Consider the following 25726-nt stretch of genomic DNA (forward strand, 5'->3'; position numbering starts at 1 on the left):
ACGTAGTAGATGTGCAACAACTTCCCCATTAACCTCAGCCCCAGCAAAGATATTGGCAATATTTTTTGGCCTTAATTCTGGATACAAATCTTCTTGAAATGGGGAGATATTGGTAGGTAACACCGCTCCAGGGTTTTTACAGTTTAATCCTGAGGTTGGGTTTATTGTCTGGGTGAAGTTTCACATGTTCTTTGCTTGTTTTTTCTAGGTTTCCTCTGTGATCTCCAGTTCCCCCCCCCCAACGACATGCCTCGCGGCTAAATTGCCACCAGATGTGAATAGCTCTGTAAATGTGTGTGCGCGTGTGTTTGTGTGTTCATGGTGCCCTGTGATGACTGGGTGGAATCTCTCTCCTTAAGCCTGGTGTTTCTGATATCCAACACTGCTACGTTACTGAAGACGAATGAAAGATTATACTGTATTAGTAGCTGTATTTGGCTGTAGTACTCCTACTCTTGAGAACAAAAGCAGCAGAAATAAGAATGCACCAGAGGAAAAAAAACTGAAGTGGAACAAAAAAAAAATCCAGGTTCTTATATTCTTTGAACATAAAAGATTTCTGTTCCAAAAAGGAACTCAGGATTGAGCCACTTTTTACCTCTAAACCACGAGAGAGAGAGAGAGAGAGAGAGAGAGAGAAAAGGAAATCAAAACAACCAGAGGGAACAAAAGAGCTCAGTGAAGTGAATATTCTTACAGTGCATGTGAAGAGCCACTACTCTTGGTATCTACTGGGAAATAATCATACACACACACACACACACACACACATACTCAAGCACACTCACAAAACAGCTCTCCATGACTTGCTGTAAATTAATACATGAGTTGGGCCAAAGAAACCTGAGGTTTTCTGCTTCATAACCAGAGCTCAAAACATAAACAATGTTTAATATTTGAATGTTTAATGAACTCTGATGTAAAGCTTTTCCAAAGCATGATTTGTTTTGACGGATTGGACCGGGTAAACAGGCTGAACTTTTAATTACGAGTTTCATTCGTGAATAAGGCAGATGTTTGTCTGTTGCAGTCTGGAACAGTTTGTGTTATTATCTCCATGCTCTTATTTGCTTATTAGTGCATCATGATTAATCGAATCGAGCTGAAATGCGTCTCACAGACTCGTTCTAATCATCAGCTCGGTGATGATAAACGTTGCTAAGGTCACGGAAAAAAGCACTATTTTTCGTGTACTCTTTCGATAAAGGGTTGTCATGACAAAGCTTTTCAGGACATTCAATAAAAGTAGCAACTCATGTGTGCTTCAGTTTAGAAGCACATTTTGGACTACCTTGATGTTTGCTAAGATTCTGGCCTAAGTGTGATTTTCATGAGTCACGTGTACACCCACGTGTGCTAGCAAACACAGTTTAGTAATAACACATGCAAAACATTGCATCTAGACCTCCCAGAGTGAGCAGGATGTACGCATGGGACTCAGGAAGAGGTACGAGCATTGCACGGCGGCTGTTTTCAGGGTGGAGCTGACACAGAAACGAAACAGGAAACAAGTGAACGTTTTGCATTTTTACAAATCCTCCACAATGCAAAATTGCCAAGCCATTATCAAACTCAGCAGAGAAAGAGACCAACCATCAACTGTTTGCCCTACTCAAAGTACTAAAACCAAATTAGCCACAGGAATATAATAGTGTACATAATATAATGCTAAATGGATCAAATGTGCTTTCTTTCTCTCGTACAGGGCATCCTAGAGGGCACTTTATCGTATTTTGGTCTACAGTAAGGTCATCATAAAGGACACGACACCTTTTCCTACAGTAATGCCATACTAGATGTCACTTTATACTTCTTTATCTACCATTTGAGCCCTAGAGGGCACATCATGTCTTCTCCACTGAATGGCATTTCATTATGTTTAATATTCTTTGTCACATTTTATTAACGCCAAGGCCACATTATTACTTATTCTGCACTGTGGGCACTGTTTTATCATGTTTTATCAACAGTGGGGTCATGTTAGAGAGCACCAATTCAAGGGCACCCTAAAGGGGACTTCATCAAAAGTCAGATGTTGCAACATGAATGCCTTTTTTTCCTTCATGTTTTCTCCACGTTTAGTGTACTGTATCATGTTTTATGTATAATAGGACACCCTAGAAGGCATTTCATCACATTTGTCTACAGTGTGGGCACTATAGTGTGCCCATCACTATATTTTCTTCACTGCACTACAGTATATTATTTTTTCTCTTTTTTTACAGTAGGCCTCGCCTTTAGGGCACTTAGTCACATCGTTTTCTAAAATCTTACTGTATATTTACCTTTGGGGCACCCTATAGGGTACTTTATCTATTTTATTTATATTTGAGGCACCCTATAGGGAATTATCACATTTTACTTACCTTTGAGGCACCCTATAGGGAATTATCACATTTTATTTACATTTGGGCATTTATGGGGAATTATATTACTATTTATTTATATCTGGGGCACGCTATGGGGTTCTTTATCCATTAGCACGTTTTATTTACAGTCAGATATGTAGAAGAACCATGGAAGACTCAATCGTATTTTATTTACAGCTAAGACACCATAGGCAGCATATTATATCAATAAGTGGGGCACCCTACTGGCCACTTAACACATTCTATTTACATTTAGTGCACCCTATAGGGCACTTAAAAAATGTTTTAGCTACAGTAAGATATCCTGGAGGGCACTTATGTTTTTCTCCACTGTGAGAGCACCTTTTTAACAGTCAGCCTATAAGGCACATTGTCACATTTCAACCACAGATTATACTAAGGCTTTTCATTAGGTCGTCTACACTGCACAGACATCCTACAGGGTATTTATTGATGCATTATTTAGTGTTGGGTCCCTTGAGGGCACATCACATTTTACTGATAGTAAGTACACCTTAAAAGGCACACCACATTACTGTATATCCATGTAAAAGTTACTCTGAAGGGCACTTTATTATGTTCTCACTATTACAAAGGCACCCTTGTTTTAGCTACAGTCAGATACATACAGTAGAAGAAGCTTAGAGGACACTATCATATTTTATATACAGATCACATTAAACTGTATCTATGGGCAGGGCACCCTAGTGGGTACTTTATTGCATTTTAGCTACAGTAAGATATCCCAGAGGGCACTTTATCATGTTTTCTCCACTGTAAACGCACTGTTTCTTTTTTTTTTAACAGTCACCCTATAGAGTGCTTTGTTATCTATAGTTATTTTATCTATAGTAAGATTATACTAAGGCATATCATTATATTGTCTCCACTGCAAGGACACCCTACAAGGTATTTTATGATTCTTTATCTGTAATTGGGTGCCTGCCTTTCAGGCTTCTTTGTCACATTTTACTGATAGTAAAGGCATCATAGAAGACACACCACAATCTCTCCTTTGAAATGGCATTCTGAAGGGCACTTTATCATTTTCTCTCCATTGAAAGGGAACCTACAAGGCATTTTATCATGTTTTATCTACAATCAGATACGCAGAGGAACCTTAGTTAGTGCCTAGACTGGGCACCCTCATGGGCACTTTATCACGTGGTATTTACATTTGGGGCACCCTATAGGGCTTTTTATTACATATTATCTAGAGAAGATGCTCCTCATGACATTTTTGACCGGGGTGGCACCAGTGAGTCTGCCACCGTTCATAAGTTTGTCTCTGGATCTGCAACTAAGATGAATGAATGATTAAATAATAATTAATGAACATAATTAAACCCCTTTCCCAAAATAACAGAAAAATGCAGGTAAATAAGAGGAAGAGAAACAGGTGACTCCTTCTCTTGGGTGATGGAAGTCCTTGATGGGAGGTGTGGATTTATTTTTGAACATAAATATTTGTCTCATGAATTGCCTTGTCCGTGTTCCTGACTGACTCACGCTCGTTCGGAGAAACCGTGACAGAACCATAATAGTTTTTTTTTTTTGGAATGATTTAAAAAAAAAAGAGAGAGAGAGAGAGATGAAAGAAAAGGAGGAGCCTGAGGGAAGTTGATGTGGTTTGGGAGAATTGAAAGCGCACGCGCGCTGCCCCACACACACCAACACACACACACATAGGCACGCACGCGCGCGCGCGCAGGCAGGCAGGCAGGCAGGGCGCGCGCAGCACGACGCTCTCGGCTCGTGACAGCGCCGTGGAGCGGGTGCGCTTTAATCCGCGGCTCGCGCCGAGTCACGCAGGTAACATGTCGGACCTCTAAAAAACGACGAGTGCATCAAGGTAAATATGGGCGTGAGTGTTTTTTTTTTGTTTGTTTTTGTGATAACCTTAAAACGTGAGCAACTTCAGTCTGATGGGTCTGATGTCCTCTGACAGGTGAGACGCTGGAAATAAGTGCACACGTGACATAAATAAGAGGGAACAGGTGTGGGATCAGCTCTGTCTCTGGGGTGATGCGCAGACGTGATTGTGATGTGATGTATGGCAACCATGATGATGGAATATTTTATAGTGTACACTATGCCTTATCCCTGACAAGATGATGATGATGATGATGATCAAATCAAATCTTACATCCTTACAGGATTTACAGGATCAAATCTCATTAATTATACCAAAACAAACCACTACACCCTACCTTATTGTACTGTTAAATGCACTCTGTGTTTAGTGCAGTGCATGTCCTGGAGGCTCTTATCTTAAAGAATATATATATTTTCAAGCACTGCTACTGTATATTCATACTAATTGATAAGAGAATTGGTTTGTTTTAGTTAACCTCTCGTTAACAATTGTACTGTATTGTCTTTTACCGTGTTAAATCTGATTGGTCAGGAGATGCTGATTAATTTCCTCTAACACTAGCTCCGAGGTAGCTTAATATTAATGCATCATTTCTATAGTAACGGCTCATTTATGTTTATAATTATATTTGTATAAGTAAACATTTTGTTTAAAATGTATGAACACTGAAAAATGTTCAAGTATGGTAAAAGGAAAAAAAAAAAGGTGTTTATTTAGGATGCACGGAAGAATGCACTGTCGCCTTGCACCTCCTGGTCCAGGTCCGTGTGCATGGAGTTTGCATGTTCACTCCGTGCTTGGTGGGTTTCATCCGTGTACTCCGGTTTCCTCCCAAATTGGTCGTAGAGCGTGTAGGCTCCAGGCCCCCCATGACCCTGTATACAGGATAAAGTGGGATAGACGAGTGAGTGAGGAAGTCCAGTGTCAGACTTTTTTGGGACATATACATAGTATATATATATATATATATATATATATATATATATATATATATATATATATATATATAGGAGGGGCGTTCACGTCAAACTGGGATTTGTGATGAAATTTCCAGTAAATAAAGGTCTAAAAGCGATTGACATTTACAGAACACGTCATGCACAGTACAGTGATGAGGATCTTAGCCGCAGTAAAGTACTTAAATGGTGCAAGACCATACGTCTATAAATGATGACGCCGGCTAATGTGGCTCGGAGCCCACTGCCTTTGTTCCTGTGTACATTCAGAGAGTGGAACACCTGATCCTTCAAAAACGACGGATACAGTATCATGTCGCCAACTTGCATAAGAAACACATCTGTCTGTGGGAACTGTACACACAAACATTCACCAACACCACTTAAACATTACAGGAACTCGGCTGGGAGGTATTCCCACGTCCCCCATACAGTCCTGACCTCACTCCAAGCCATTTTCATGTGTTTGAAAAGCCATAAAAGGAGTTCCTGGGAGGCCGGCATTTCAGACATGAAGCAGGCAGTCCGATCATGGCTCTGGCGTACTGAGAAATCTTTCTATCTTGAGAAACCTTGCATTAGTGCATTTCTACCTTGCATTAGTGTAGTAGGGGATTATATGGAAAATTAAATTGAGTTTTTACTCTCATAAGTGTTCTGTTATTTTGCGCAATCAAAAGTCCTGTTTTGACTCGAACGCCCAACTTTGTAAAACTTGTGTATTTAGGGTTAGGGTTAACTAGACATGAAGCGACCAGGTATGTCACATTGTTGTCTTTTCTTTTTAGTTAAATTGAGATAAAAATCTTTTATTGCAGGACTAATATAAAACTAGTTAAATGTGTTCCGTTATTTTGCACAATCAAAAATCCCAGTTTGACTTGAATGTGTCTTGTGCTGTATGTACGTATCTCGATAATAGATATCAGGAATAAAATACTTCAGGATGTGCCAGAGTAGATTATACACAGTGCAATAAACTTTAGAAGAACCACAGGAGACTAAACAAAGGTTTAAATCACATTTCTGCTTCAAGTTAAGTGAAAAGTGATGACAGCAGCTGCCAAGCATCGAAATCCCACCGAAACTCCAAATCCATCATCTGAACGGTGACGTAGTTGGGCAGAAGTGATGAACTGCGCAGACTGTGTGAAGCCGCCATGGTATTATGTACAACACATGCCTAATTAGACGGGACAGAAAACGCTCTGATTCTTAGAATCTTCTCAGATCTTCACAGAGTCACTGCAGTGATTCAGAGCCGCTGATGAGAAAGCGATAAACAAAGCAACGCTTTGATGTAATCGTTTTTTTTCCCCTCAAGGTCAGCGAAGAGGGGAATGTGAAATGCCATGAGATACGACTACAGAGTCGTGTTAGAGACAGTGAGACAGCGAACATGTGCGGGAGAGACGTGAGGTTAATAGCAGGCAGTAATGGCTTATCGGCTTGTAGGAGGGAAATACAATCGGCATGATTAGAGGTATTGTTCAAAGTCAACGAGGCATCATGCTGACAGTTACTATTACGCTTAAACACTCCAGTTTTAAAAAGCTAAATGAGAACTTGTTCTCCCGACACAATCTTTTTCATTCTGCTACAGTTTTAATCATTACAGGTCCTTTTGAGAACAACGGCGTCCGGTAAAGAAAAATCCGTTAGTTTCGAATGTTATTCTCTGTCATGCTCTTAAGTGATCTTATCACATCTTCTCGCATGTCCGTTCCTTTTTTTTTGTCCATCAGAGCGTGTCCTGGCATCCTTTGGAGATCTGAAACATCCGAACGTGCATACCACGGATCACCAGACGCGAGAAGGAATCTCAAGGCAAAGCTCTCAAGGACAAGTCCGTCGTGGGAATAACTCTTCTTCTTTTTTTTTTTTTTTCCGGATTGGATTCTTCACATTCTGCATTTCGATGAAAGCCACCTCATGGGATAGAATGCTCCGCGTCTGGCTGCGTTTCTCCTGAAGAAATGCTCTTCCAAGTCTGTGTCATTTAACGATTAAAAGAAAATATGATTCTAAGGTGTGCCAGCGTGAGACTTGAGTGAGGAATTTCAGCAAAATAAGCTACCTTCGGTTTTCTCGGCTGGACCGCTGAGGTGCGCGTCCGTTCTCCAGGATCAGCACAATCATGGTGATGTCCCAGGGTACCTACACTTTCCTGGCGTGCTTTGCTGGATTCTGGCTGATTTGGGCCCTGATCGTGATGGTTTGCTGCTTCTGCAGCTTTGTGCAGCGTAAACTGAAGCGGCGGCGCGAGGAGAGGCTGAGGGAGCAGTGTCTAAGGGCCTTGGAGATGGAACCTTTGGAGTGCACAGCGGTAGGATACCCTTCAAGAGAACCACCTCAGTTCTGTTCTCCGTCTCAGATGATATCTCCGCAGCTGCCGGTCGCCCACACGATCCCCCAAGGGAGCTGGACACCACCACCAGGTACAGTAAACAAGCTGTCTGTTTATGATCCTTATGACTATTTGTATATCATGTAAGTGGAAGGGTTGACAGGAACGAGGAACTGCAGAGACCATACTGACGCCCTTACAGTAGATTGCAGCACGAGGAAAGTGCAAGTAATTTCAAGAGGATCTGACCACTTGTATTGTGTAATGTATTGTCACGGTCCAACAGTAAGCTCTGTTATGAAATGTTTGGCTCTGTAACTATTAAATAAGCCTGGTCTGTTTTTTTTTATTTTTTATTTTGCTCATGTGGGCAGCGCAGCAGAAAATGTCTGCACCTCACACAAGGCACACAGACGTAGCCAAATTCTTTCATGCAAAACATGGTAACAGAGAGGAGAGTGGGCGGGCGAGTAGGCAGAAGAGTACATCGGTGAGCTAGCAGCAGGGAGAGCTGGGCTAATCATGCACTCCTGCAGCCAGGCAACCTGCCAGATCCAGAGGATCCCTGGCCCGGGCCGAAGAATGTTCCTTTAAAGGAGGTCCAGAGATGCACGACTGATGGCCAGACGGTAGGACGGGAACTGAATAAGAGGTCGATGTAAATCAAGCAGAATTCAGCTTTTAACAATGACCGAGTGACGGCTGCACAATAGCCTCAGCCTGTGGAGGTTCGGTGAGAGCGAGCAAAAATGCACAGTGTTCTGTTTGTTGTGTAAGAAAAAACTTCGGTGAAATTGAATCACTAATCCATTTCATAACAACCTGCAGTTAGTAGCACAACGTGACATGATGCTACGATGCAGGAAAATACTGCTTAGAATCCGTGATTCGGTGTCGGTAAAACAGATTAGTTTTTTTTTAATCGTAAGCGATTACGTTCTCAAACAAAGGTTATCCTTTTTTAGTGCTGCCTTTGTAGCGAGCGTTATCCAGGACACCTGTAATTTCATGCAACCAACAAGGTGATCAATGTTCACCAGCAAATATCTGTGACTTTAAACACGGCATGGTTGTTGGTCCCCGATGGACTGGTTTGAGTATTTAAAAAAAAAAAAAAAAAAAATTCTTGGGATTTTGACGCACAACAGAGTCGGAAAAGCTCAAACAAACAGAAAACCCCATTCAGTTTTGTTTATGAAAATGTAGAAAACTCACAGTAACAACACTATGACTTAAGGCAGAACACTGCTATCACTTGAGGCAGATGAGGTGTGAATCTGAGGCCACAGCGAGCACAAGGTTTACGATGACATCACACGAGATGCTTTTCTCCTCACCACAGTTGTGTAGCGTCGAAAGGTTAAAGAAATGATCACAAAACAGGGACGTTGTTGTACAGTAAAACCAGCCCATAAAGGATCAATATTTACTAGAAGCTAATAGACACTTAGACACTGTTCGCCATTTCAACATCAGATTACATAATAAACATTTACTCGGCCTTATACAGAGCGACTTACATCTATCTCACTTTATTCATCTGAGCAGTTAAGGGTTAAGGGCCTTGCTTCAGGGCCGAACAGTGGCAACTTGGTGGTGCTGGGATTTGAACCTGTGACCTTCTCATCAGTAGTCCGGGAAATATTACTATCCCTTCAAAATTTCATTACATCTGAACGATCTTTACTTATTTTTGTATTTCACAAAAATGCCTGAAAATGGACAAAACCCTAGAGAGTCGCATGCGGTCGCCGCATCATGAGTCGTATCAAGTGTCAGAGTTTATTGGCTGTTAAATCAAGCCATTGTACACAAATTAAGGTCAAACACAATATACAAAGAGAGAGAGAATAGAATTTCTACATACGTGATTATTTTTAAATGATCAGAAAATGCAAAGAAATGATAAGACACAGATGGATATGCACTTTTGCATAAAAGTAGTTTTCATCCTTCACAGGGATAGTAAAATCCTGATTAATAAGATTTGTAGCTTTCCACTGGACGTAAAAGCAGCCACCCAGGTATAGTTTAAGGCCCTTAGATCCGGAGTGTATGTGGGTCGATTCCTGAGGACAACACTATTGAAAAGATAATGTTCATCAACAAATTATTAAAAAGTTTGTACTCCCCATTCACACATATTCATTAAAGGCCTTAGAGTACACGTCCAGGGCTCGATGACGGGACTCTTAAACCCAGTGCATTTTACCCATGCAGTTTTTTAATAAACATATATAGGACTCAGGATTGTGCAGTATAGAGTGATGTGTCCTTTTTTCAGCACAAAATAGGCAATATTATTCAAATGAAATAAAATTCAGTTTACCAACTATAGAAACGTGACTGAGAAGAGAGAGAAAAAATAATGAGTCACACAGGCAAAGAAATAGCACAGATGCACATGATCAGTTGTTTTTATTATTGTTTTCGGTTTCTATGACCAAATAATAATAATAATAATAATTTTGTGAGTTCTACGTTTTTGGCGGTAGTGGTAAAATTGACATGTTTTAAAAATAATAATGACTGTCATTGTACCTTAATATCCAATAACCCAAATACACAGTTTGATGCCTGAAGCCTCCCTAATAACTCACACTGCCAAGGCTTATATGCAAAAATATATATTTTTTTACACAAATGCAAAAAGTACACCATACGAATTAATTATTTAATAAATGAATTACTGTATATATAATGTATACTGTATACCCTATATATTGTTTGATTAATTGATTGATTCATTCCCCTAATGGTCATTGACCTGTGCTTAATTTCAGGAAATACAGAAAATCTTAATGACATTCTGGTACATACTAAGTTTAACAGTAAAAGTAAACTCACAAAAAAGGTATTTAAAAATGATTACCCAGGATTGAGTGTACCAATTCAGCAAATTGTACATTTGTATAGCTCCAATATACAGCAGTTTATTCTATTAAATGCAGAAAATGTCAAAAAACTATATATAGGAGAGACTAAAAATGTATTAGAAAATAGACTAAAACAACATTTTATATCAAATTACAAAAGACAGTCAAGTCTACAAATATTTTAAAACACACAGACCCTGCAGATTCAGTTGGTGGAGAGGGAAGTAAATGGATAAAAATACTGAACACTTGTTAGCTTTGCGGTTAAAATGAACGATAGAGAAACACAATTTACTTTTACAATGTTAATGTGTAATGACTTTGTCCTTAAAGTGAAAGCCCCCCCACCCCAAAAAAGAGTCTACTGAGAGTTCCACTCCGATCTAGTGTTTAACGAGAGCATTACCTGAATATCTGGATCTGCAGGTTCTTATGCATTGCGTGGCCAGTTGTTCGGGTGTTCCTATTAAAGTGGCCAGTGCGCACAGCCATACGGCTACATTTTAACATGACTATAATCTGATTCCGATTCAAATCAGTATCTCATGGTTTTGTGTTTCCATGACAACTTCAAGAGCCTCAGAAGCGAGGAGGTACATTTCGTTACACAGCAGCCTACTCATTCAAAATTTCATCTCCGAGCTTTATCAAGGCCAGATGGTCTGTGGTATGCAGACGCTTGTGATTTCCAGCACATCTGAATTCACCCTGCGCGGTATGATGTGTGTAGGTAGCGTTTGGAACAGTCATGGTCTCTGGGAACCGTTTTCAAACAGGAGAGAGAGCATGAGAACAGACCAATGCACCGCGCCGGCACGAAAGACTCCGAGTAATGCGTTTTATAAACCCGACTCTTCATCTCCAGCCTCAGTTAGGGGTTTATTTCTTCATGGGGCAAATCTGTCAAGTGTGACCTTGCAAAGGCAGATAAAACCTCCGTAGACAATCGGTCTCGAATAAAACAACACCAAACCTTTAATTCACGGTGTCTATCACGCTGTTTTCTTATCATTCATACCACAGCAACACTTCATTCTCCAACACGATTGGTCAGAAGGTATTGATTAGTTTTCTTTAGTGTTCAGTAACAGCGTTAGTGAGTTCTGAAATGTTTAACAAAACGTGTAATTGTCCAGAAAGCATTAAGAGAATGACTTGTAAATCTTTATGTAAGGAGTCTCTAGTGTCAGTGCTTTGTAGACTTTTGTAGACAAGCATTTTTGTATCCTAATAAACTTTAGCAGAGAAAAAAAAAAGAGACTGATGAGGAGACGCCACTTAGCCTAACATACTGTAGCTGTTATAACGTGTTGGTGCAGTGCAAACTGTACCCCTAGTGGTCTTTGAAGGTATTGCAGGTGGGGCGCAAGAGGTTATTTATAATAAGAATTTCTTTTTAAGAATTAAGAACTAAATGCACATATGTTTAAATATTAATTCAATATAATTATTAAAAATTGATTTTTTTAAATAATTATATTGAATTAACATTTAAACATATGTGCATTTCAATCTTAATTCTTAAAAAGAAAATCTTTTTTTTATTTTTATTGTCTTTTATTATTTTTATCCAAGAGATTTTAATTTGCGGTTATTCCCCGTTTATCTTGGTCTTGTGTGATGAGTCGTCTTTAAACATTTGTGTAGGCAACGAAAGCTTTTTAGATTTCACTTTAGTTCTTGTGGCTTGTGTTTCACAGAAGGTTTAAAATGGATCTTTTAAACATAAAAGTAAAAATTGTGGTTAATTGTGGGTGAAAAACAAAAGAAACCCACATATCATTTCATAGACAACGATATCTGATATCAAAAAGTCGTGTCGTGCACGAGACCCGATTGCAACCGTTAACATTTTAAAGTCTGTGGAAATACAGTGGATCTCTTTAACCTTTGCATGTTCATTGTTGACGCTCCTGCACAGTTAAATCAAGGTGCTTTTTAGAGAATATATAAATTGTAAATCACTCTATGAATTGGGTTTTTCACCAAGTGTTTAAATGATCAGACCACATTTCTTCCATAAAACTGATGCACTAATGTGATAATGTGTTGAAGTGTATTCAAATCTCCTTAGTTGTTTTCTTTGCTTGATGCAGCACAATAATTTGACCCTCCTGAGACAGTACGTCTCTAATGTACGTGTTTCCTACACTGGTTGAAGTGTATTTATGTACAGTGTGTCCATGACATGCCACAACGCTAAAATAATGAACAGTATTGTGATACTTTGGAGGAAAGAGAGTACTATAGTATATATATATCCACTATACTATTTAAAGGGACGCTAACACCCAAATGGTGTGAACACAAATCAAACTCTCCTGTCCAGTTTATTCTTTAACAAACTGAATAAAGTCTGTTTCTCCTGTTCCCCAGTTTCCATCCTGCCAGCCGATACCGACGCCTGTGGAAAGCCTCCTTGCTACGAGGAAGCCGTTCTGATGGAGGATCCCCCTCCCCCTTACAGCGAGGTCCTCGCCGACCCCAGAGGAGGAACGTACACTAAACCTGTCCTCAGGTCCTCCAGGGAGCACCAGGAGTCCGAGACCAGAAAGATGGCCCCCGTGACTGTGTTCTCGGAGCGCGGTTACTCGTCGCTGATCCGCTTGCCCTCGGCCAGGCGCTGGGACTCGCTGGACCACCTGCTCTCCAACGTGGACCTTAACCACTCCAGCATGGCGTTGGAGCCGCCCGCCTCGGCCATGGCCACGATGCCGCGCGACGGACGCGTTCACATGGACCTGAGCCTGCGCAGCCTACGGCCTCTGGACCACAGCTACGGACTGCCCACCGCTTTCCCCCTGTTGGGACGGAGCACGGCAGTGTGAACCTTAACTCGGACCGCTGCGTGACATTTTACATGGGAAATTCTCAGCCCTTCCTGCAGGGTTATTGATTTTTTTATTTATTTATTTTTTGCTGAGATGAGGACTCAAAAGCCTTTTTCTCTCAATCTTTTCTTCTTAAGAAGATTGTACATGTGACAGATGTATTTCTCCAGTGCTCTTTCTTTCTTTCGCTGTGTGGCGTCCGTGCCTGATGCAGAGCAGTAGCTCTTAAATGCGCATTGTTGCCATGGTTCCTGGGCTTCTCTTCTTCCCTTTTTTTTTTTTTTTTTTTTTTCTCACGCCAGCTTCGGACTGATGTACATAAGCAGGATTTGAAATTCTGTTTTGTAAACTAGATATAGCACAGGGCTACAGCATAGCAAAACATTCATGGTCTGTACTGTAGCCGTATCAAAGCCTGGGAGTCGGAGTGTGTCAGAACACTGGCTTAGTCTTAGCTCTTTTATGCATTTAGGGATTTTAACGCTCGGTAATGCGACCCATCACTCCTTATGACAGATCACATCTTTAAGGGCAGCATTTGGTTCACTTTGCATAATGTACTTCAATCAGCGGTGCTCCTAAACGATGTTTCAGTACGGCATTGATGGGATGGTCACGTAAAATAATAATAATAATAATAATAATAATAGTGGTAGTAGTAATAATCATAATAAGCAACTGTCCTGGTGCAGTCTGACTCTCAGACTAGGTTCATCATGCTGCTCAAGTGTACAGAATGTACTGTATAAACTGTGAAAAATGACCTCGCCTCACTGACAAGGGAAAATGTTATGAAATACAGACATCTGCACATTTTTTTCCTCTCTAAAAGAATCTAATATATAAAGATTAAAAAAGAAAAAACCTCTTTAAAAATAATGATGTGCTGTACAAGAAGGACAGAACTATTGAATAACCATCTGCTGTCTTCATTGGCTTGAAATGTCTCCTTCAGCTTTTAATTCATTAGCACATGCGGGTAAAAAGAGAGACATCATCATCATCATCATCAGGGTTTTTTTGAACGGGGGGTGTGGGGGGGGGGTTATGGGAGGCGGGGTGTCTTTATTGAATACCTTTTATACCGTACAGGATGCATTTTTCATGTTTATTATGACTTCGCCTCACTTTAATTATGATGATAATAAAAATAATAATAATGTGAATTAAAATTCATAAGCATATCCCTTTTCACCTGGGAATTTCTTTTTTTTTTTTTTCCCTTCCTGAAAATATGATGTCATTAAATTAGTTTTCTTGACAGATACTGTAAATCATTCGTTCCTTAAAATACTCTTTGGAGTGTGTTTACTCCGTGCAGTAGTATTTTATCCGACTGTATTTGTGTATCATCACTTTGAGTCGTATTTTTAAATTGTGCTCTTTCAGAGTCGCGGTAACGAGGTCTAATTTGCTAATGCATTTCTTCAATGTAATGAACGTCGCGTCGCGTAAAAGCCTCGATTTCATTTTGACAGACTCATCTCCTGCTGCCATTTAGTCTCGCGGCTCTCTCGCGGCTCTCTCTACCTCACTCACCCTAATGGCTGTCTTTGTTAACGTCTCTGCATTATGAACGTTAACGTTCCAGCATCCGGTCCGTTCCCTGGAATGACATTTAATTAGGATTTATTAGGATGTGAAACACTTCAATTTATTTATTTATTCTTTAACTGTTGGGTTTGTAGTAACTCTTTATTTTAGACTCTAACAGGAGAGTACAGCGTGAGAATAAAAAAGTACTGAGAATAAAAAAAAAAATCCCTGATTTTAAACATATGTTGCATAAAACCTATTGCTATGTAGAAACCTATGATTTATTGCAAATTACACCATAACACAAAGATTGTTTCTGCTATTACAGCCTGGACGAACAAACTGATTCCTAGATATGAAGGTTTAACATTTCTTCATCCGCTCTCCTTAAAGAATCACAGTTCAAGCATTCGGAGAAACACCGTATTCAAGAAATGACTAAACACGAAAATAGAGAGAAGAGACTCAGGACTTTGTGCTCAACATGTACCTGCAAAGGGGCGACCTTTAAGTTATTACTCCTAAACTGCAAATTTTCCATGAATAAGGAATATTTCAGTGAAATCTTCAGTTAAAAATGACATTTTACAGAATGTAATCTAAAACATTATTAATCAGAAACTTAATTAAAGCGATCATAGACTCCACACGTGGCCGTCGCGGACTCCAAATACACTCTTCGTACTGTAACTCATGTGATTACTGATTGTGTTCACTGTGGACTCAAATACGCACCGTTTATAATGACTCTAAACACATTCACGGCAAAGCACGAGGCGTGGTCAAGGAACTCAGGACTTTTGATTTTACAGAATAACAAAACACAGTTCTGAAAGTTTAAACTCCCTTTATTTCTCTATATAATCTGCTACACTAATGCACTTATCCCAGTGTTTCACTAGAGCTGGGACACCATCAAGGTAGAAGGTCTTCTCAGTACGCCGGAGCCATGATCGGACTGCATGTCTGATTCAGTTCTGAAACGTTGGCCTCCCAGGAACTCCCAGCCGAGTTTCTGTAACGTGCAAGTGACAGATGCGTCTCTTCTGCAAGTGACTGCAGTGGCCTCGCGTTCCACCTCGGCCGGGATCCTCGTTTTACGGCCTTAGTTAAACCGTTTGCACCGTTTTCATGTTTTCTGCGGCTAACAGTCTCATCACCGTACTGTCTTTGACGTCTTCGGTAAATGTCGATCACATTCATGTCAGAATTCATCCGAACGTAATGTCATCACAAGTCCCGGTTTGACTCGAACGCCTCTCGCATATCCTCTTTAATTTATCCCAGTTTGTTCCCGAGCACGGTATTTTCTCGTGTTGACTTTTTTTCCTGTGCCCATGCCGATGACTCGACCCTCTCCTGTTTCTGACTTCCGATTTTGATACAACACTGTTTGTTTTGCGAGTGTATTTTAATAAACTCTCTCCTGCGGCACCCAGGGCTGGTGGAGTATTTATTCAGATAACAATACAGTGGACGCGGATTAAAATAGCAGGGTTTATTAAAACACACTAGCAAAGCAAACACGGATATCAAGATCGGAAGCCGAAATCTAAACATTTTCTCAATAGATTTTACCACCTGTCTAGAACGTGTAACTTCCTGTACATCTGGCTACCGGAACACGTGATGTCATAGTCATGTCCGAGCTAGAAGCGTTCTTCCCTAAACAGAAGGACGCTCTTAACATGTTCACACCAGCACACTGAGGTGCCCAGTTCATGTGTGATCTACATTCAGGTGGTCAGCTGACTTTATTTTATTGCCCCATAACGTTACTGAGTCTCGACCTGAGTAACTGATCAACCCCAGATCATAACACTGTCTCCAGAGGCTTGTACAGTGGACACTATGCATGATGGGAGCATCGCTTCATGTCCTTCCCTTCTCACCCTGACACGCCCATCACTCTGGAATAGGCTCAGTCTGGACTCATCAGGTCACATGACCTTTTTCCATCACTCCAAAGTCCAGTCTTTATGCTCCCTATAGCAAACTGAAGCTGATGAGTCTCACTAACAAGTGTTTTTTTTTTTTTTTTTGGACACACAGCTGTTTAGCTCCAATCCTGCGTGTGTGTGTGTGTGTGTGTGGTATGAAAATGTTCGCTTCACTTGCACCATGCATTTACGTGATCTCCATCTCTGATGCTTTTTCAACCAGATTTCTTGCATGTAGTTGAGCACTAGCCTTCCAGGTTTTTAAACTCAATTCCACTCATTTCAAATCTCCGTAGTGCGATTTTGTTTGTTTTCGGCCATGAAGTAAAACACTAAAAGGCACGAATGATTAACTCTTAGTGAAATCAACGTCATGACTAATAAATGTTTTTCTTCCAATTGTAAAATAATATAAATGCTTCATTTTCTATACAAAGCTGTATATACTGTAAAAAAAAAGAGAGAAAAAAAAAACCTTCTTTGTGAAGCTCATTTTTCTTACCACCTGTATTATTAAACATGCATTTAAAATATAATGTGTTTTTAAGCTCCAGGTTCATGACTAAGGACCTTGTGAGATGATAAAAAGGTCAGACGGATGTAGATCGAGTTCCGGATCTGAAGCTTTTAGAAGGACGAAACTGTTAAAACCAGGACACCTGCAGGGTCATGGCATCACCTTAGTCTTTACAGTATGTTTCAGTGAAATGTAAAACTCATAATTATAATTTTTTTATGTTTAATACTTTATTCCCAGTGCTGTGATCTTGAGCAATAAACTCGACTCCAAAACAGAATCAGGTTTACTTTCGAAGGACGTAATCAAAATCAAATAATGGACAGGACGAATGTGTCCACACGGCCCGGCCCGGCTCGGCTCGGCTCGTGTTCTCGGCCCTATTTTTATTTCCCTCGAGTGTTTTCCCGGAGTTCTTCGCCTTTGTGCGCCGCACGGCCAGTCAGGCAAAAGACAGAGGTGTAAACTGTGGCTCCTCTGCCTCAGCGTGTTGCTAAGCGACTGAAACGGAGCTCGGAGAGTGTGTTTACATAGAATAATAAAACAGCATCCATGCGTCCATGCATCCGTCCGTCGTGTATACAGTACGTCAGCACTAAGTGCTCCGTGGGTTTGAAATAAATGAATCATTGACAGCTTTCACGTGAGCGTTTCGTGAGATATTGCACTAAAGAATATTCATTCTTGACATTTAATCATCCAGAAATGATTTATATTTAATCTGCCTGTCCATGTTCATGGTCTTATTCAAGCAGGTGTGATTGACATGTTTTGAGTTTTCTGCACAACCAACTTTTTTTGTCTGAACAAACAATATATAGTTATAGCATAGAGAGTGTGTGTGTGTGTGTGTGTGTCTGTGTGTGTGTGTGTTTAGACATATCATGCTTACTGTGGCTGTGCACTAATTCATCCCTGTTTTGTATCCGAGTCTATTTTAGATTTCTTTTGATTTAATTCGCGTGCCCGGGCGGCTTGAAGAATCCAGGGACGTCAATAAATTGAAGGGAAAAAAAAAAAAAAAGTGTGAAATAAGAAGAAAATAACGCACGCTGAGCCGAGTTGTTTTTTGAAATCTTTTATTAACATACAGAAGCACATAGCAGGTGACAAAAGATCTTGTGCTTGTTTCAAAAAACAGCATGTGACAAGAAAAAGCGGACGGAGGGAAGGGGAGGGGAGGGGAGGGAGAAGGATCGAAAACAATAATAAAAGAGAGAGAAAGAAAGAAAGAAAGAGAGAGTTTAGGAGCTGCTAAGCCTTGCTCGAGGGACGAAGGGCAAACTGGAGTAGTATATTAGTAGTAATAGTAGCAATAGTATTGGTAGTAGTAATCTCCTAGTAGTGTGTGAGAGAGGGAAAAGAAAGAAAGAAAGAGCGTAAGAATCACTACAGAGGAGCTCGGAGGGGTAAAGAGTACACTGAGATCACGTCCAAAGGGCCAGGGTTCGAGTTAAAGATGCGGGTCGGCTCCCACCAAACAAAATCCAGGTTAGGAAACGCGTCGAGGCAGCAGATCCGTTCCTACGCCAGTCGCTAGACGCGCCGTTTCGTCGTCCTGCGCTGCTTTTATTTACAAAAACAATACTACGTTAGTTGAGTATTATTGCTTGTTTCACATCTTTTGCTTCGTAACGAACAAAACAAAAAAAAATTGACAGCCACAATAAGGTTTCGGATCGTACGCAGGTCTGAAGAACTACGAAACTACGGAAGACCGGAGGACAGTCGAAGCTACAGATTTCGAACGTTGAGAATTCGTAGAGTTAGCGTTAGCAATACTCGGGGGGTCAGATCGCATTCGATGGCTTCTAAAACGGTTAGCGCAGGGTTCGATCGAGACAGCGAAGATGCTTAGCAAAAAAACCCGATACGAATTCCAAAGAAATATCCACAGGGAAGGTTACTCTCGTGTTAAAAACCACGCTCACACTCGCACAAAAACACACACACACGTACAGTATACTGTGTATAAACATCCACATACCTAGCTAAATGTGCATTAATATAGTTATTGCCGAAGCTCCAAGTCAAATCGAATTTAAATCTAATTCTAGCGCAAACACTGGATTCAAAAAACAAAAACAAAAACAAAACTCAATCAATACTACTTTTCATACAGTAGGTAGTCAAACTTTTGAGAATCTATGGCACCTGATTCTAAATCGCAAAACACCAAACAACAACAACAACAACAAGATGACGTGTAAAAACATCGAATCGCTGAAAAGCCCTTGGCACAGGAAATGAAGCCAACGAAGCCGTGCTGAAGAGGAGAAACACGACGGCACCCAAGGAACAAAGCAAATCGTGTGGATCTCTTTTAGGGAAAAAAAAAAAAAAATCATAAAAATAAAGAATAAACATCGGCTTAAAATGATCGTGATCGGAATAAGAAAGGTGCTAACTTCTAGCCTGAGCATCTAACAAGGGGAAGTTCGGTTCTACCTTGGCTGGAGCTACGAACCTTTCCGTCATTTTGAGGTTCTGGCGCGTGACTAAGACAGGACGCTCTATGTGCTACTGGTCACATCTGTCAGGCACAGGGAGTCGATACAACACAGGTGGGCGCTAAGTACACACCGTGCTATACTCTGCATAGCAAAAAAGAGAACGGAAATAAATAAGGACTTGTACAAATACACGCACACACACACACGCGCACAAACCGAGAGAGAAAAAGAGAGAGAAAGAGAGAGCGAGAGCTTAAACCCATTGGCATCTTTAACAATAACCCGGATCCTTTTCAGTGGCTAACCTTTTTTGTTTTGTTTCTTTTTTTTCTTTTTTTTTTTGCTAAAATATCATACAGATTTGTATCGTAATAAGCTTGTAATAAGCTCGTAAAAGGGTTTGGATTTTCCTGGGAGTCGTAGACTAGCGCTCTCCAGTGGCTCTTAATCGTCGTCGTCCACCACGGGGTCCGTGTCCCAGCACGTGATGTCGATCTCTGCGGAGAGAAAAAAAACGAGACGTGTGATATATACGGTACGCTCACTTTATTAGGAACAGCGAAGTGCATAAAAATGACACGTCAAGTGGTTTGGTTCAGTGTTAATCGAAGAGATCAAAGAGATCAAAGAGGGCAGATATTACTCAAGTAAAAGTAGAAGTCCTCCATCCAACCTGCAACCAGTTTTGCTTCTGATTTCAAACACCTGTTCCATTATTAGGCGTGCCTCGGTGGAAAGGCAAGTCATGCAATTGCGCATAATAAATCAGCAGGTGGTGAAAGTACAACTCGAAGTACAAACACACCGCTGTGGTCATGTAAAGCAACGGCATGCAGACATGTAGTGAAGTTAAAGTACATGCATTGGCTGTATGTTTAAGCGGAGTAAAAGTAAAAAGTATCCTTTAATAAAAGTAAAGTACGGATACATGAAATATGGATACAGTAACGAAGTGCATGGACTCTGTAACCTCCGACCTCTGATGTTTATCAAACATCAAAATCAGAGAAAAGATATATAACATTTAGCCCATGGCACGACACAGAGATACTTCTCCGCTCACCACGGCTGTAAAAATGATTTAAGTTACAGTGGATTTCCTGTTAGCTTAAACAAATCTGGCCACACCCATGCCAAGTCGCTGAGATCATGGATTTTCCCATGTCTGAACAATACCTGATGTTTTTGACCTTGCACTATGCTGCATGCACACTTCTGGCTGTTCTATCCATTTAAGTGTTGAAAATGCATTACACTTTAACGTGGTGTGTGTTATGCTTTCTGACTGAAACATTATTAACGACAACAGCAAAGAAATTGTTAATCCATTGTCTGGTAAGCGGTAAAGACGGATACACACATTGGACAATTCATGAAGTATAACTGATATTACTATGAAACAATGCATTTCCATGAATAATTTTAAAAATATAGGAAATAATGAAAGTCAGTGTTGTAATTGCAGCGGTCTCGTGACGTCTCACCTGGTGGTTTGTTGTAAAATACTGGCGTGGGATTCACTTTTGCAGAGCATTCATCAGACTGGGCGAAATCCTCCTCCTGTGACTGGCTGAAATAGCCTTCACTCACCTGCACAACACACACACACACACACACACACACACCTCCATCTGAATGTGTTTATGAGCCAAAATTATCATCTGTCTCAGATTAACAAGCTGTCTCATTATGCTTTCTAGCAATGGCTGGATAAATGATAATTGTAGAACAATAGGTTTTTGGCGCCATCTTGTGGCGATGTAAAGAAATTGATTTTTTTTTTGGATATACAGTACATGTATAAGCCAGTTTTATAAATGCCACATTTGTAAGCGTACAAAATAAAACCTCACAAATAATGTCATAATTAAATGGTGTTGCATCATGACATGATATCACTGAGTAATATTATTATATTATAAATATGTATTGATATTTAGAGGCTGCCTAAGTCATGTTATTGAAAGGTTATGACATCACTGATCATGTTGAATTGCCTTGGAGAGTAAATAATAACGTTAATTTTTATTAATAATTTATTCTACTGTATTACCATGTCAATATAATGTGTGTTGTAGAATTTAATGGCTTAGCAACATGATGGACGAAGTGAAACAAAGCTCAGCCCATGATGAGGAAGATGAGGAATCATCATCATCATCATCATCTTTGCTGCCTGTTCAGGATATTGTGATGTTCTCCTCACCTGAGTCCCTTCCTTGAGCAGGGAGTCTCCGTTAGTCAGCAGCTCCTGGCTCTCCTCCAGCTCCTGGCTATCGGAGGCCGGCTGGTAGCTCAGGGCGACGTCATGTGACTCGGCCACGTCCACCAGGCTGGAGGGCTCGTCCTGGGCCGAGGGGCAGAGCGGGGCGTCGTTCACGTCGTCGAAGCTGAGCAGAGGCTGAGGGAGGCTGGGTGTTGAGTCGGCGTCGCCCATCAGGTCCATGATGTTCGGAGCCTGGCAGGGTGCGGCCGTGGGTGCCGGGCTGCTCTCCCACATATCCAGCAGGGTGTCTTCCGCACTGGTGGATTTCAACTCCGTGGGAGGAGCCTGAGGGACGTCATTCTGAACAGACTCGGACTCCTGCACCGGAACTCGCTCGGGAGACTCAGGAGCTGGAGAGGAGAACGAAGACAAAGACAGTTTGAAATGTAGCAATTATGATGTGTTTATAGTGAAAACAAAGCAAACAAAATCTCTATGCATTTTAAATGCTTGATTTGCTGCAAGTGTTGTTGATTCTCTTAACTGGTGCTAAGAGGCCCAAAACTGTTCCAAAGCCAGCTTCATGCAGTGTTACGGTTGGAGTGGAAGAACCTGAGTGTCCTGCACAGAGCTCGATGGGCTATGATGGGACACTGGTTCATTACAGAACATCATGCACAAACATGATAATGGATTTGGTTCCCTGTTTCCCTAAGAACAGTAACCTGGCCTCATATATATATATATATTATAGCCACAAGTGATAAAAGTGACTGCTAAATGTGTTCTCCATATACAGTACATCTTTTTGTCATCGTTCTGCAGGAAGTACCAGTGGTGTTATGAAACATATTTACAGCTGCACGCTCTTCCTCTTCTGATAATGATCAGTAAATTGCAGAAACAGTGAAAGTCTCTGCGGTGCGCATTACCGCAGGGCACAAAACTCAGTCTCCAGGCTGCACAAACAAGCGCAGAGAAAACCAGTGAGCCATGCAAAAAAAATAATAAATCCAGAGAGCTAATCTGGGACAAGAGAGCAGCAACTTCCGTCCAGCTGTGCAGCTTATTAAACAGACAGACCAGGGGGCTGCATCATCTGTCCTGGATATGGTCTATGAAATAATCAAACTGCTCTCAGATGGGCTGGGGGAGATAGTATGCAAGTTCTTGGCCCATATTCAGGACAGAGGGACTTTGCCTCGAGATGTAGAAAGTATTATAAATTTGATAATCCTCTGTTACAACTGCAATTACCGTAAAAAAAAAAGACATGTTGGTGTTCGTCAGATATACGCAGATGTTCCTGTAATTTGACAGCCTCCCCAGATCATGCTCCAGGACGCTCAGTGCACCGGTTAATTTGAACAGGCAGACAGTTGCATGGTTATTGTTACACCTAGTGGTCAAAACTAGAACTGCAGCAAGCACTAATAAATAGAAGCCCATTGGGATGGGAACCACCCTGCCCCGTGAGAACTCCAGGAACATTTTAATTGGAGGGAAGTACATCGAATGAGAGGGTTACAAGTGCTGAATTCATTTTACACTGAATTACGCCTATTTAAAAAAATATTCCAAAAACTTGTTTTATAGCAAATAATTTGAATTAAATCTAATAGAAACAAATGCAAAGTATGAGTGCATACAGTGTGTCTGTGGGTTACTGGTGCATTTTTGTTGCAAGATACAGTATGTTGCAAAGATTGGGTGGGGGAAAGGGCAAAGATGGAGTTGATAATGTTTATGCATTAGAAATGTGTGCGCACAACGGTGACCTTGTTTTCCATTTAAAGACTTGGTGGGGGGGGGGGGTGGGGGGGGGAGGTCATTGTTTTCCAACTTTTGGGCTTTCTTTCTTTTCTTTTTTTTAAGATTGATGTTGAGCCGATAATTTTGCTGAAAATCTGGCAACCCTGGTTAATGATTTTAGCCCTAAACATCTAAAAACATCTAAAACTGTATTCTCAATTGCATATAACTGGGTTATTTAAAAAATTTACAAGATCAGCCATTCCCAAACTTTCCCAGGCTGTGGCCCAGTTTGAAATGTGAAAATCTTTAATCAAAACTCTGATCAACTCACCAAGATAAATGAAAAATATCATGTCATTTAAATCCAGAGCCGTTGTTTTGGTTTACAGTTTACAGTTACTTTTTAACTGTAAATATATGAATCAGAAATAGTCTATAGGAATTTTATGCTTAATTACAAAATTGTATGATGTCTTGCAGGCCATCTGCAGTACCCTTATGGTCCACTAGGGGGAACACTGCACTAGATGGTAGCCTGTGGAGATGTGCGATTTAATAGATTTTGATATTTGATCTATGTATTCTTGATCAGTCTTTAAATCGCAAAATAAAATCTTACTTTTTAAATTATGTAAAAGAAAGAAACAAACAAAAAACAAAGCTTTAACAGAAAATACAACACCACACCAAATCTTCCTTAAATACCCCTTATATTGTTTGAGTATCGCTTTCTCATCATTTGAGTTTATGAGCGATTGGTGAAATCCTGCCACCTACTGGACTTGAGCATTCACAGCATTTCTGTGTTTAGTAGGTCATTTTAAGTAGTTTTTAATACATAAAAATTGTGTAAGAATTATAGCTGCTTGTGACAAGTTAGACATTAAACATTAGTGTAACTGAAACAAATATTGCAATGCCCAAAAAGGCTACTAGGTTTCATATATAAAACGTAAAATCATGACCGAATGCTAACTGGAATGTTGTTTGTATTGCATTAGAATGGTAAAAAAAATTCTTCTAGTAAAATCTTTGCCTGGCGTCATGCAGTCTTATTGTGTCCTAAGTTATTGCTTTTTATTAAAAAACAAACTGTGCTGAAAAACGAACAGGAACGATGAGCTTAAGGATGTAATATTGCTTCGTATTGATGTAGCTGTTTATAGGAAGTGACAGAAGGAATTTGAGAAACTGGCTTGGGCTTTGTTTTCCCTCCCAACGCACCAGGATGAAGAACACTCAGCGCCTTACCCCATTCCTTCTCGCTGTTGTCATCTTTGTCTTCCTGGATGGCGATTTTAGGGATGGGTGTTGGGGAAGTGGCTGCGACGCCGTCGGCAAAGTCATCTGACCAATCAGAGAGAGAGAGAGAGAGAGAGAGAGAGTTCAGTATGAAAGCACAAGTCAGCAATATTGCAAATAATAATAAATGGAAAATAATACTAACGTTAATAAACAATATATTACCGATGAACACAAACACAGAGCTCACGATAAACTGCAAGCATGATGTGGAAGTGGCCCAAAAAGAGAAGCGCACAAAACAAACCCACACATAATGCATGCAGGAACCAAAGATGAATAACAAATGCGATTATGCATAACACATAACCAGCGTTCATGCAGGTGCTGTTTCTGAGAGCCGCGAGCTGAAGGGCTCATAAGTGCACTGAAGCGAACGCGTTGAGTGTGTCTTCGTGTTTCACACAACCAAGGAAGCACACATGCACATGGATCTCTTTTATTACTGACTATGATTTATACACTCCCTCTGTTTCTTCATATCACAGACGCAAAGCATTTTCCTTTGATTAATCCCTGACGTGGTGATCGTTACCTAGGAGGAATCTCGCCGTAGTGATGTCGATTTTGCAACGTTATCGTCGCGTCATCGAGACAATGTTGCTATTCGATTGTTTGTGAAAGTTAGAATGACTTTGATGAAATGACGATGGGATACAAATGCACGTACATACTGTAACAACGAGTGTTATAGTCATTCTAACTTTCAAAGGCAACATCGTCCCAGTGTTGAACGTCATTAAAACCAAATTACAACGCTCA

At 40.5% G+C, this 25726-nt stretch overlaps 2 protein-coding genes across 5 annotated transcripts in view; one reads left to right on the forward strand and one right to left on the reverse strand.

The window, feature by feature from the left end:
* Positions 1–4081: 4081 nt before the first annotated feature.
* Positions 4082–14261, forward strand: LOC128507749 (proline-rich protein 7). Its single transcript, XM_053478822.1, has 3 exons — positions 4082–4221; positions 6947–7639; positions 12801–14261. The coding sequence occupies exons 2-3, from the start codon at positions 7339–7341 to the stop codon at positions 13250–13252; spliced, it is 753 nt and encodes a 250-aa protein (XP_053334797.1). The 5' UTR covers positions 4082–4221; positions 6947–7338; the 3' UTR covers positions 13253–14261.
* A 4049-nt stretch (positions 14262–18310) lies between these two features.
* Positions 18311–25726, reverse strand: part of dbn1 (drebrin 1) — a 73550-nt gene continuing 66134 nt past the window's right edge. For all 4 annotated transcript variants that reach the window (XM_053478409.1, XM_053478408.1, XM_053478407.1 and 1 more), the window contains 4 exons: positions 24914–25009; positions 21908–22317; positions 21186–21291; positions 18311–20198 (listed from right to left, as the gene is read on the reverse strand). In XM_053478409.1, the coding sequence (XP_053334384.1) occupies positions 20146–20198; positions 21186–21291; positions 21908–22317; positions 24914–25009 (665 nt within the window). In that variant the 3' untranslated portion in view covers positions 18311–20145. The remainder of the gene's footprint in view (positions 20199–21185; positions 21292–21907; positions 22318–24913; positions 25010–25726) is intronic.

The sequence above is a fragment of the Clarias gariepinus genome, chromosome 19 (assembly GCF_024256425.1).
Source record: "Clarias gariepinus isolate MV-2021 ecotype Netherlands chromosome 19, CGAR_prim_01v2, whole genome shotgun sequence".
NCBI classification, from domain to species: Eukaryota; Metazoa; Chordata; class Actinopteri; order Siluriformes; family Clariidae; genus Clarias; species Clarias gariepinus.

What these genes read in the sequence shown, in the direction of transcription:
- LOC128507749 (XM_053478822.1), top strand. Translation starts at nt 7,339, where the DNA reads ATGGTGATGTCCCAGGGTACCTACACTTTCCTGGCGTGCTTTGCTGGA. An exon ending in GAGCTGGACACCACCACCAG is followed by an intron (nt 7,640 to 12,800) that starts GTACAGTAAACA and finishes CCTGTTCCCCAG; the next exon opens with TTTCCATCCTGCCAGCCGAT.